At 39.5% G+C, this 12,160-nt stretch overlaps 1 protein-coding gene across 4 annotated transcripts in view; it reads right to left on the minus strand.

Annotated features, from left to right (window-relative positions):
- SLC41A3 (solute carrier family 41 member 3) overlaps positions 1-12,160 on the minus strand; it is a 60,787-nt gene that overhangs the window by 14,171 nt on the left and 34,456 nt on the right. For 3 of the 4 annotated variants that reach the window (XM_087887883.1, XM_034431537.2, XM_034431536.2), the window contains exons 3-5: positions 5,049-5,156; positions 2,974-3,045; positions 1,398-1,542 (exon numbers count right to left, since the gene is read on the minus strand). In XM_087887883.1, coding sequence (XP_087744009.1) covers positions 1,398-1,542; positions 2,974-3,045; positions 5,049-5,156 — 325 coding nt within the window. Of the gene's footprint in view, positions 1-1,397; positions 1,543-2,973; positions 3,046-5,048; positions 5,157-7,606; positions 9,783-12,160 lie in introns of those variants that run through there. The other variant, XM_034431539.3, reaches the window with a different exon arrangement.

The raw sequence follows: 12,160 nt of genomic DNA on the forward strand, positions 1-12,160 counted from the left end.
TAGGAAAAAAGTCTTAAAGGTGAAAAAAAACCCCTATCAGTGACAAGAATTGCCTAAGACGAGGGCAGAGTTTTGTCTAAGCAGAAGAAGTAATCTCAGGAGAAACAACACAAGGTGGTAAATAAGATTTATGTAAAGAGTAAATAAACTGAATGTGAGGCTGTTTTCCTAAAAATCCCTGCATAAAGCATTAGTTGAAGCTACATGCAAGTGCCCAAGGGATGCTTGCAAGGGAAACTATGAGAAAATGATTAATTTTGAATGATAGTAGTATTTTTAGGAAATATAGAAGAATGGAAAATAGTACCATGTTTCCCCGAAAATAAGACCCTGCCTTATATTTTTTGAACCCTGAAATAAGCGCTTGGCCTTATTGCCATGTGCTCAAAAGTCCGATTGAGCTTATTATCAGGGGATGTCTTATTTTGGGGGAAACAGGGTAGCTCCTACCTCTATGGAACTGATTCAGAATGTATACCTGTTATAGATGGTGTTGCTACCACTTCTGCACAAACAAAAATGTATCTCAAAAGTGAGTGTCCTCTCAGTTGAAAATTACTTTGCTTAAACAGCAGCACTTTCCTATGGAGCAATATCTCTCTAGGGAACAGCTCTAACCCTGTTAGTCTTTGGTAAGACATTTAGACCCTGTTGTTACCCTGATTATTTAGGCCTTATGATTAAGCAAGCTCTGCTGCTTAATGCTGCTTAATGGTTTTTCTGAGTGACATAAGGTAGGTTGAAAATTAACTCATACAAACAGGATGGGCTCTAGCTCATGCTTCATACACAGGACTCATTGGCAATTGAGCACAAAGACTATTCTCTGAAGCCCTGAAGAATTATAGCCTGAGAAAGCAGACCAGGAGTGTGCAGATTTTCTGAGCCACAGATAGCACTTGGCCTTTGAGTGGCTTATGGAGCCCACACTGTTTAATACTATAGAGAGGGATAGGACAAAACTAACATTTGTTTACACTTAATTAAGTAGCATTAGTACAGTTATTCTTCATTCAACTATTTAATTGCTCTGCTGTCCCATGGAATCTCACAACTGAAGTCTTCTGGATCTGCACTCATGTCTTTGAGGGGCTGCATCTCAAGCAATTACTGTAAATCAAATGGAGTATCGGTCTGGTCTGGCCCATTAGGACAGATGCCTGGAACAGGTTACTCTTTAATGTATATGGTAATGTGTTTCCATACTCCTATTTATTACTGATACAGCCCATGGGATTTCCCAAGGAAAGAATCCAAATGGTCTACAAATAGTTATGAAATAATGACTAGGAACCAAGTGCAAACTATTTGTATGAGGAGCAGAATTAAAATTTCAAAAGAAGGACCAACTGGTATTCCAGGAATCAGGAGAGTTAAAAACAACAATAACAACTCACCAAGGAAAAAGGCAGCTACAAATGCTGTTGTCAGGCTGCTGGCACACAACACAACCGCATGGTTCAGCTCCAAATATCCATTCGAGAGTGCACCTAGAAGGATTGCTGCTACAGCTGCCAGAAGGCCTATCACAGTGGCCTGTACCTGTCAAGCAGAAACAATGAAGAACAGAACATCTCAAGAGCCTGTAGTGTGAGATCAGCTCAGAAGCATTTCTGCAGGTCTCTTTTCTAGATGGCGGGCATGAAGAGTGGGTGACTTCTTAATGTGTCGAGTCTCCCCAACAGCATCATCCAAGGATGATTAAGCTTTTCAAGCAGAGAAAAGCAGTATGTGTTTTTGTCCTTCACTTTATCTTTGCCAGTTACCCGTTTCATAGTACAAAGCTACTTTTCAGGCAGACTTATGAAAGTAAGTTCATGTGTGAAATAGCCAATCTGTAACACATGAAATGAATTTCACCCTTCACAGGCTTCTCTTGAACAGATAACTTAGGCAATTATTTTTAGTCAGCTGACAAATGTTTTTTTAAGCAACAAAAAGATTGAAACTTCATCCAAGAACTAAATGTCTGGAATGCAATAAAGAGTATTTGCGAAAAATTTGATTGGAACTTTAAACTCTTAAAATTCAGGTGATGCTGAACTGTAAGTTGTAACAATTCACTTTCGGGATACTGAGAGCTGTACTTCTACAATACTTGGTGGGAGAGCACATATTTCCCTTTCCATCTAATCAATTAAATCCTGTATTTAATGAAGTAATTAGATACTCATATAAATCAAGAAATGTTTTTAGACACTGTCATTATTTTATACTTCATGACACTGTGTGTGTGAATTTTTGGTTAAATGGGCACTGATTTGAGAGAAATGAAACCTGAAAATCTAACTCTGGGTAATCAAAATGTTACTAAATTGCTAGATGAATTAAACTTAATTGTAGTTCTGAGTGACAGGAAGTAAGTTGAAAAGTGATAGGAATTATCAGTGTCTTAACTAATGAAGGGAACCTTCTGTGTACATCTTTCCAATGTCTTATGATACCTAACAAACTTGTGGCTGTAGGAATTGGGTGCTTCTAGACCATGGGTGTCAAACTCAATCGCATCACATGAGATATCATGACGCATCGTGAGAGTTTTTTCCTTTGTGGATCCGGGATGGGTGTGGCCTGCGTGTGACGCATCCAGCCCATAGGCCACCAGTTTGACAGGCCTATAATCTAGACCGAGAGTTCCTACTGCCACAAATCAAAAAGTAATATGTAGTTTCTCCGCCTTTCCCTCTCATCCTAATTTCTGTACAAAAAAAAAAATAGAAAAAAAGTAGTTGGAAACAATGTTATAAAAGCTGTGATGCCTGGACCTTTCCCCTCAACAGGTGAATAAATAATCACCTCATTAGAATAACAAACAAACATCAAGACTTTGTATAAGAAAAAAACAGGACTTCCATTTCTGAAATGACACAATTAATAAATAGTTGTAATAAATGAATATCAGCTCAATTATGCAGGGATTCTAATTGACTAGTATTATCCAAAAGTCTCCGTAAAAAATGTAGACTTGCTTACCTGAATCAAGGCCATATTGCAAATAGCCATTTTCCATTTTTCCTGTGTATTATCCATCCGGCCGGTATTAGCCTGGAATGCACAGGAGACAACATTTATTTCTTATGCAGGGAAGAGCACCTGCTGCAATAAGTTTGTCCCTATGCTTTGGCAGGATTGTGCCAGGGCACAACTATCAATCTCATTCATTTTCATCTTTATGAAAAACCACTAGAGATACGCCTGCAGCAAATGGATTTATTTTTTCCTTCCAACTGGCAATGTGACCAGTTTAAAAATAGATTTACAAGGGCCGTAGCCCAGTTTGGAGTACATTTGGGTGCATAAAATCAGGAGGCACAACTGCAAAGTGTCTGAACTTCATACTCATCTCCAAGGTCTGCACCTTTGGATTTTATTGCACCAGCTCTTAGAAGGAGTAACCTGATGCTCATACTAAGCTACAACAACATTCTACCCAAATCTAAAAATGTTTCAAATCTCTGAAAAAAAGGGAAGAACATTTGAAAGGTTTGGGAATGCTGAACACAATAAAGCCATTTGTTTAGGTGAATAAGCCAGGCTGATAGTACACTAGGCTGGCCCCGACCTTGCTGGCCTTCCATAAGGGCTCAAATAACTGGCTTTGATATTTGGCCTAAGGATCAGAGAGAAGTATGGAGACCTTAAAATGGCTGGACTGTCCTTGAATTGCTGTGCTCTCTCGGGGAATGTACTCTATACCTTTAATGGTTTAATTGTTTTTAATGCTTGTATGGTTGTTTTATTTTTATTTTTAATTTTTTTGGTACTGTTTATATTTTAATTGTAAACCACCCGGGCTCAAGAATATGAGATGGGCAACTATGTAAATTGAATGAATGAATAAATAAGGGAATTATAGTCAGACAAAATATGCAAGCCTCCTAAATGCTTCTAGCAACTGATCTACTAGCAAAAGGAATATTTTTAACTCTTCGGGTCAACCTAAATGATTGGTTAATAAGCGCGTCATTAATTCAAGATGCCAGGCTTAATTCAGAGGCATGCATATGCAATACTAGCTCAACTGTCCTAAGCCAACACAGTACAGGTTATCTCGGGATAGGTTATCTTGGGATATTGTCCTCTTGGTTGGTAGCTTTTAACCTGATTCAAGTTAATTTTAATGTCCTTATCGTTATGATTTTACTGTACTGTAAACCATCTTGAGTGAGGGTAGTGGATAGCGAGATGGGTGGCATATAAATTAATTAAACAAACAAACAAACAAACAAGCCCCTCTCTTTTCATAATCATGGATGGCAAATAGTACATCTAGCATGTTGTTACATTACGCAGGGCAGATAAAAACTTTATTACCAAGATCTCATTAATAATAGTGAGGAACTTTACCCCTGTCTTTCTGTAGATCTGGGCTGGAGGGCTTGTGGCTTCATCTCTAAAATGGCTCCTTCCAACCTTTGCTTAAATATATTATTGGATACCTAAAATATAATTCTTTCCAAATATGTGGTACAGTGGGGAAACCATAAACCCACTTGTCACAGAAATGTTGTTTGTGACCACCATGGAAAGTAAAATATACAGGTCCAACCTATATAGGTACGATAAGAACTACTGAGCCATCTATGCATTTTTCACTACTGGATAGGTCCATGATGGTGAACTTGTGGCACGCATGCCACAGGTGGCATGCGTAGCCATATCAGTAGGCATGTGAGCTCAGCGGAAGTTGTCAAATGGGCCGTTTCTGGCCTCCAGAGGACCTCCGGGGTGTGTGTGGGGAAGGCCATTTTCACCCTCCCCAGACTCCTAGAGAGACCCTGAAGCCAGGTGAGAAAGAAAAACGGGCCTAACGGGCCATTGCGTGCCGGGAGCGGGGGTGTGTGTCATGCATACATGCATGGGGGTGGGGCGCATAGAATTATGGGTTTGGGCACGTGCGCGACCCCCCCGCCCCCCCTCCTGGCACGTAATGGCAAAATGGTTAGCCATCACTGGGATAGGTGATAACATGTCAATACTTTTCTTGCCAAACAAGAACTCTAAATCCTTTTCTGTATATTAAAAGACAACATAAAGAGGATACTTACAGCTGTAGAAAGTCTAGATGCCAAGGTCATTTCAAGGTTGCCTTTCAAACCAATCAGGGCTGGAATCAGAATAAACATTTCTCTGATTTTAATGAATACTTTCCAGTGCTGAAAGGGAGAGAAGAAAGCATTAATCTATTGTGATATTAGTTGTAATATGCACATTCATACAAGCTTTTAACTACTATACTACATAGATTTCCCAGAAGCTTTAAATTGTATGCTGTTTTTCAGTGTGGATAGATCCTCTATCAATATAACTTTGAAAGTGGCTGCTAAATACCTAAGCAACAATTAATAAAGAAAACTGAAATAAATCAGCATTCTTGTCACAGTCCTATAAAAATTGATCACAAAACTAAAGGCAAACTATTTTTATTGGACCAAACATACATCATGGAAACTAATTAGATAGTTCCAATTATATCATTCAACCTTTCTTTGCACTCACAAATTATTTGAAACAATTTCAAAAGCATGAAAACAATAAGCCAGTTCTTTAATTTTATGATCTACATGGTGGCCAATCCTGCACAACAAAGTTATTTTAGATTGAAGAACATAAAGTTCAAGAGTGTATTGCTTATGATTATAAATGACTTGAAAGTAAAGAGGAAAAACATAGTAGAAAGTGCAGTTTGTGGTGATAAGACATTTGTGTAAGTCTTTTTCCATTCCTTATATGTAAGGCATTGATGGACTGTTTCCTTTTCTGTTTTACGCCTCTAAACCAGAGACACCATTCAAGCGGCAGAGAATTTCTACAGGATTACAATTATTACAGTATTTCAAAAAACAAACACAATAAATATATTATTGACTACGTTGCCTATACATTTTGAATTACAAATAAACCTGAAATCACAGAACTGCCACTTCACTTTTCAACCTGTTTTGCTTATTATTAATGAAGCAGGGAAAAAATGTTTCTAATAATAATATAATGGGCACAGTCCAATCCACTGATATCAGTGAGGCTTCTCCCTAACTACATATTTAGGCATAGAGTGTTCTGTGACTGCGTAATCATTCATTGGCTGAGTTCACACATGATGCTAAAAACTAGTATAGTTTAACAAAACACAGCATAGCTTAGCAAAACACAAGATCCTTAAGTCTGGTCAAATAAATCATATTTTGTTTTAACATGTTGACTTGATTCACACAACATGCTAAGACAGAAACTATCCAATTGTGATTTAACTGAGTCTAATGTTTTGCACACAAATCCTGCACTCTTTTGTATGAGTATATGCACACTTGGCGGATTGTTCTAAGACTCAAAGGCCCTATGAAACAAAGTAATCATAAACAAGAATTCTATTTATTTAGAGAACTTGATATATGAAGAAAATTATTTGGGCCAGTAACAGCCATTCAGCTGTAGATTAGGAAGTTCCAAAGCACAGATCCACTAACCCACTGCACTAGCATACAGGTAGACCTAAGACTTACAGCCATTTATTAAATGACTGTTCAAAGTTACAATGGCACTGAAAAAAAGTGACTTAGGACCGTTGTTCCCACTTACAACCATTGCAGCATCCCCACGGTTACATGATCAATATTCTGATTGGTAACTGGTTCATTCGTGTCCCAAGGTCATTTGTGAGCTTCTGACAAGCAAAGTCAATGGAGAAGCAATATTCACTTAACAACTGTGTTACTAATTTAACAAGTGCACTGAATCACTTAACAACTGTGGCAAGGAAGGTTGTAAAATGGGGCAAAGCTCACTTAACAAATGTCTCACTTAGTAACATAAATTTTGGGCTCAATTGTGGTTGTAAGTTGAGGACTACCTGTGGTAGATTACAATCCATAAACTAAACTTCAGTGAGGCGGGTTTCAACCTGCAGTGGACTGATTCAGGCTGATAATAAATTCACACACACACACACACAAATAAACCACACACACACATACACCCTCCTTTCAAATAACCCCAAGAAGACAAGAAAATAATATTTTTAGGAATGACAGAAAGCTCTAGTTTGCAGGATGTCAGTTGAAAACAAAACAAAGCAAAAATTTAAAGGAAAAGAGTAGATAGAATTGGCCAAAGAACTTAAGAGTACCCTACAAGGAAGAATTTAATGAGGACCAGGAGTTGCTGTAACCCAACTTTTCCACAGTAATCTCTGCCGGGGTTTTCCACCTAGTTTCTAGGCAACATGAGCAGCTTCCTTGTCACAAAAATCCACCCAATGCTGGGAACACAATATTCATGAAACTTCATTTAATATTTCCCAGCCATTTGCATTTTTCCTAACATATTCTGGCTTTGGCTGATGAGAACATTTTTGGATCAGTTCAATCCTAGACTTCCCCAGGACACTTAGAAAGAACAACAGGTGGGCAATGAATAAGAACCTTTCATTCAACTCAGTCTGTCCACAAGACTCTCTGAAGAGCCCTGACATTCTCACAGAAGACATCTCCCCACCCCCGGCAGGTAGGACAAATACTGCACCTAGCTCTCACTTAGCCATATTAAAAATAGATGCTCGCTGTCAGCCTACCCCTCATTACCAAGGAAGTTGAAAGAACATACATACTTGAAGAATATCCATCACCAAACCAGCAGCTACCAGGCCTAAACCTGCCAGTATATATGGCCCGAAGATCTGTGATGCAATGGAGAAGCATGTTTCTGGAAGGAATCCACTGGGTGATCTGAAAAACTTACAGGTAAAACCTCTGAGTTTCTTCCCCCGGAAGCACAGCTTCAATTTCAGCTCAGTGACCACCATTACTGAATGCCATTAAGCCATACTAAAGAAGCAGAGGACAAAAGGAAATCCAGAAGTTGGAGTCGTCTTCAATCTTCAGTCGGAGTTTTTTCAAAGCACCTTTAGATTACAGTTGCCCCACCACGTGTTTCGAAATCTGATGTCCTTTTTTTCTTCCGCAGGCGAACAAGGTTAGTTTCCAAAATGCATTCAGATTAGCTGAGCTTGGTTTTTCACTGTGCTTTGAGTCAGTTTCCAGCTATCACGACCTGGCTGAAAACCAGAAAGGCTGGCTGAAGCTGGGACTCTGAAGAGTTACCAGCATAAACAGTGGTAGGTTGTGCTGAAATTGCTTAAAATACTTCAGTCACTTATGTCCTTTCTCCTCCACTTACAAAGACAGTAATTGAAAAGATAAGCTTGCATGGCCGAAATAGTCACAGCGCCATCAAGCTCACCCTGTGTGACACTGAATCTTTCTTACTGTTCTAAGGCAAAGAAGAAAGTTTACTTCAGTTTACCTTTTCCTTTTTTTTTTTGCTTCCTCAAGGTGAAGAAAGGTCATGAGGAACAGGAGCTTACTCCTAACTACAAATACAAAGATTACAGAAGAGCTCAGAGGGAAAAGGAAGAAAATCTATGAGGCTGTACTAGCTAAAAGGCACTATCATCATCCTTCTTTTTTTCTTCTTCTGATTTCCTAGCTCTGCTTTGGATACACAAGTTTAGAAAATAGGTAGCCTCTCTCAATGACTGACTTCAGAACTCCTGAATGAACACCAATGAGGTTCAAAAGCCAGCACCCTTATCTGCTGTCATCACTTCAAATTCAGATACAAAAGCCCCGATAACAGTCTCTGCAGAACTTATTTACGGTCATTCTATTCTCTTCCAGTATTTTTCCTGTTGCATTTTATTTCCTGTCCTAAAAAATCTGCCATGGGCTATTCTGCACTTTATTTTTAAAAAAGAGAAAACAGTACAATCCACAATAGATTAATACTAACCATTCAGCACACAAGCATTAAAAAAAAAAAGCTAGTGCAACTCTTTCAGCTTTGTCTCTTCACAAAACTTGTCATTTACTCAGTTGTGTAAAAATTTACATTTGGGATTTTCCTCCTTTGATCAATTCTCTAAAAAGAAGGAAGAAGGCTATCATAGACCATACAATAATTCTTTGGATGCTCTTTGCTTGCTCGAGGCCAGTAAGTAAATCTTCTTCGCAGCCCTATATTTTCATGAAAAGGATACAGCAATAAATGACAAAATCCAAATGCTTGGTTAATTAAAATAAACCAGGAATTTCCAGAATTAGAGAATCATTTTTTTTCCTTTAAATGATGTTTCACATCTGGTGGAATCCGGATAAGCAGAAGTTTCAAAGGATAAAACTTACTCTCTGTCTCTTTGTCTATCTTTTCCCATGTGAACTTTCTCCAAATGCCTTAGATTGAATAACATACATCCTCATAACTTGGTGAGGCAATTTAAACTGGAAGTTCATGATGAATGTAGTCATTCTGGGTGCTGCAGAACTGAAAAGGATTTAAACCCAGTCTTTGGAGTCAGTCTTTAACCCCACCCCAACATTGTCTGCACCACACCAATCAATCAATTCGATAGTAGTCTGGTTACTACAAATAAAACCAGCAATCTTCCTGAGGCATGCTAGTAGGTCTAAAAAAAGCTTTCTCTGATAACATATTGAGGTTAATCCAAGAACTCTGTTTGCTTAGCTGCTTTCTTTCCCACACTAAGGATGTACAGAGGAGGTTGAAGAAAGCTGGGCTTATATTTTGTAAGTCCTGTAACCAGCATTAATTGAGGAAGAAGCTTGGAAAGTCACCTTCAGACATTAGCTTTCTACACAGGTACAGAAAATAAAACAATCATCATCTTTTTGTTCCTTTAGATAGCCAGAAAACCCAACATATGAATAGGGGCACAATGGACGGTCAGCTCAGGAGGAGAACTGGCAGTTGGAGCTCAGGATTCTTTCGTGGAAGGGAGGGAGGAGAGGACAATGAGCTTCATTCCTTTATGAGCCAGAGAGTATAAGGAGGAAGAATGGACTTGAAGGACAGGAGGAAGTGCCCGTTTTAAAGAAGATGTTGGATAACCATTTGTCTAAAGTGGTGTAGGACTTCCTGCCTAAGCAGGAGGTTGGACTAGAAGACCTCCAAGGTCCCTTCCAACTCTGTTATTCTATTCTACCAAGGTAATGGTCAGCTAAGAGGGTCTTGAGTTGAGGCCAAGAAACTAATTTGAGAAAATGTTTCAGAGAAAGCCCTTGTCGAGTTCACATGAAGATAAAGTGGTGGGGGAGAGTACATTGAGACTTGCAATATTTTGTTACTATAGCTCTTGTAATTAAAAGGGCTCCTGTTGGGAAATTCCCAGCCAGGCAGGGAGGAGGAGTTAAGAAGGGAATTAGCCTTGAGTCCTTGTGCAGGAGTCTAACCCAGACATTCCCTTAAGTTCCATGAAATCTTATTTGGTTGTTATTGTGATTTATTGTGAACACAATAAAGTTGCTGGCTTGGACTTTTCATAAGTGTATCTGGTTGTTGCACCTGAGACATCCTGAGCTATCTGCCATTGGTTTCTTAGTCTGGTCCACATTGAATGGCTGACACAATGGATGGAAACTTGTTATGTTGTTTCTCATGCTGCATTGCTTTTCTTGAAGGGGAGGGTTAGAATAACCCTTTGAAGAAGAGAAAGAGCTGCAATCAAGGCAATGGTCAGATAAAAGAGCCCAAAGCAGGAATGTAATTGGAGAAACCATCTTAGACTCGACCCTCCCTAGTTCTCTAATCTAAACATAGAGGAGACATATTCAGAGTTGCAAGGTTTTGTTGCTGCAATTTTAGTATTTGGTGTTTGAGTCTAGTTTATCTTGAAGGGCTGACACAATGGATGGAGCAGGGCTGCTCTTCCCAGGCTGCATCACTTTCCTTGGGGACAAGAGACGGTACTCTTCTACTTTTGATTAGTGGTTGAACTCATAGAGTGCTTGCCTTCAGCTGCACATTTAAATGGAAGACATTTTGTAGGAATTGTTCCAAAATACCATGATTATAGCTAGAATTCCCAATTTCTATCCCTCATGCCTCTTATTAGCAATAGCACTTAGACTTATATACTGCTTTACAGTGCTTTACAGCCCTCTCTAAGCGATTTACAGAATCAGCATATTGCCTCCAACAATCTGGGTCCTCATTTTACCCACCTCGGAAGGATGGAAAGCTGAGTCAACCTTGAGCCTCGTGAGATTCGATCTGCCAAATTGCAGGCAGCCGGCAGGCAGCAGAAGTAGCCTGCAGTACTGCACTCTAACCACTGCGCCACCGTGGCTCATTATTATTAACCAAATGTAAACCATTTACATCCTGATCACTGTAGCTGTGCCAATGAATTTTGTAGTGCTCAAGCATGAAGCAGTCTGGTTGCTTTGCTCTCTGCTATTTTTCTTCATCAGAGAGACTGAGCCATATGCAGTTGTTAAAGCTGGATGTTAAAAAAGGAAGCAGCATCAGCTTTTATGAACATCCAGATCTTGGGTGAATGGATTTATTGTTCCTTACTATATTATATTCCAAACACTATGTAAGCATCACTACAGCGAGACAGTCCTTGCTTAGCAACCCTGACTAGAACTGGCATATCTGCTTCTAAGTGAAGTGGTCACTAAGTGGGAAATCATGCAGCCGTATCTGTGCTTTTCAGCTGGAAAGAGACAAGACTATTGTTCTTAGTTTCACATCTTAGGCTTTTGTTTGCCTCCTAACCACCATCACCTGCTCTTTGGAATGCTTGAGTGCCTGCTTTTATCTGTCTGATTTTTCTCAATTGCATCAAAAGCAATGCAATTGTACGGGCAAGCCTAGGATTAGAAGATCTGGATGTGTGCTCTAATGGCTTATTATTTTGAAATCCCTTCTCCTCCAATCTCTCCACTCTGCAAGGAGGAGGAGGAGGAGAAACAAAACAAGCTATTGCTGTAAGCAATCTCTGCTATGCCTGATCCTTTCTGCTAGTGGAATGATCACATTGCTTTTAATGTGTAGAAGATCAAACAGCTTATTCTCTTGAAATCTCTCTCCAATCTCTCTGCTGGGGGGAAAAGGAAAGGGCTAGGCCTCCCCACCCCCTGCCCCACAGCGTGGAAAGACTAGGAAGGAAGACATTTCAAGAGAGTACCGTAAGATGTTTGGCTCCCACCCCCAGGCTGCTGGTTTAATTGCATTGCTTTTGATGTGTAGAAGAGCAAATAGCTTGGACTTATTTTACAATCCCTTTCTCTCCAATCTCTCTGTTCTGCAAGGGGGAGGGGGGAGGGAGAAAAAAAATCTATAGATCTGCCATAGGACAACA

Source organism: Pantherophis guttatus, chromosome 2, assembly GCF_059756535.1.
Source record: "Pantherophis guttatus breed Tessera chromosome 2, ASM5975653v1, whole genome shotgun sequence".
Classification (NCBI taxonomy): domain Eukaryota; kingdom Metazoa; phylum Chordata; class Lepidosauria; order Squamata; family Colubridae; genus Pantherophis; species Pantherophis guttatus.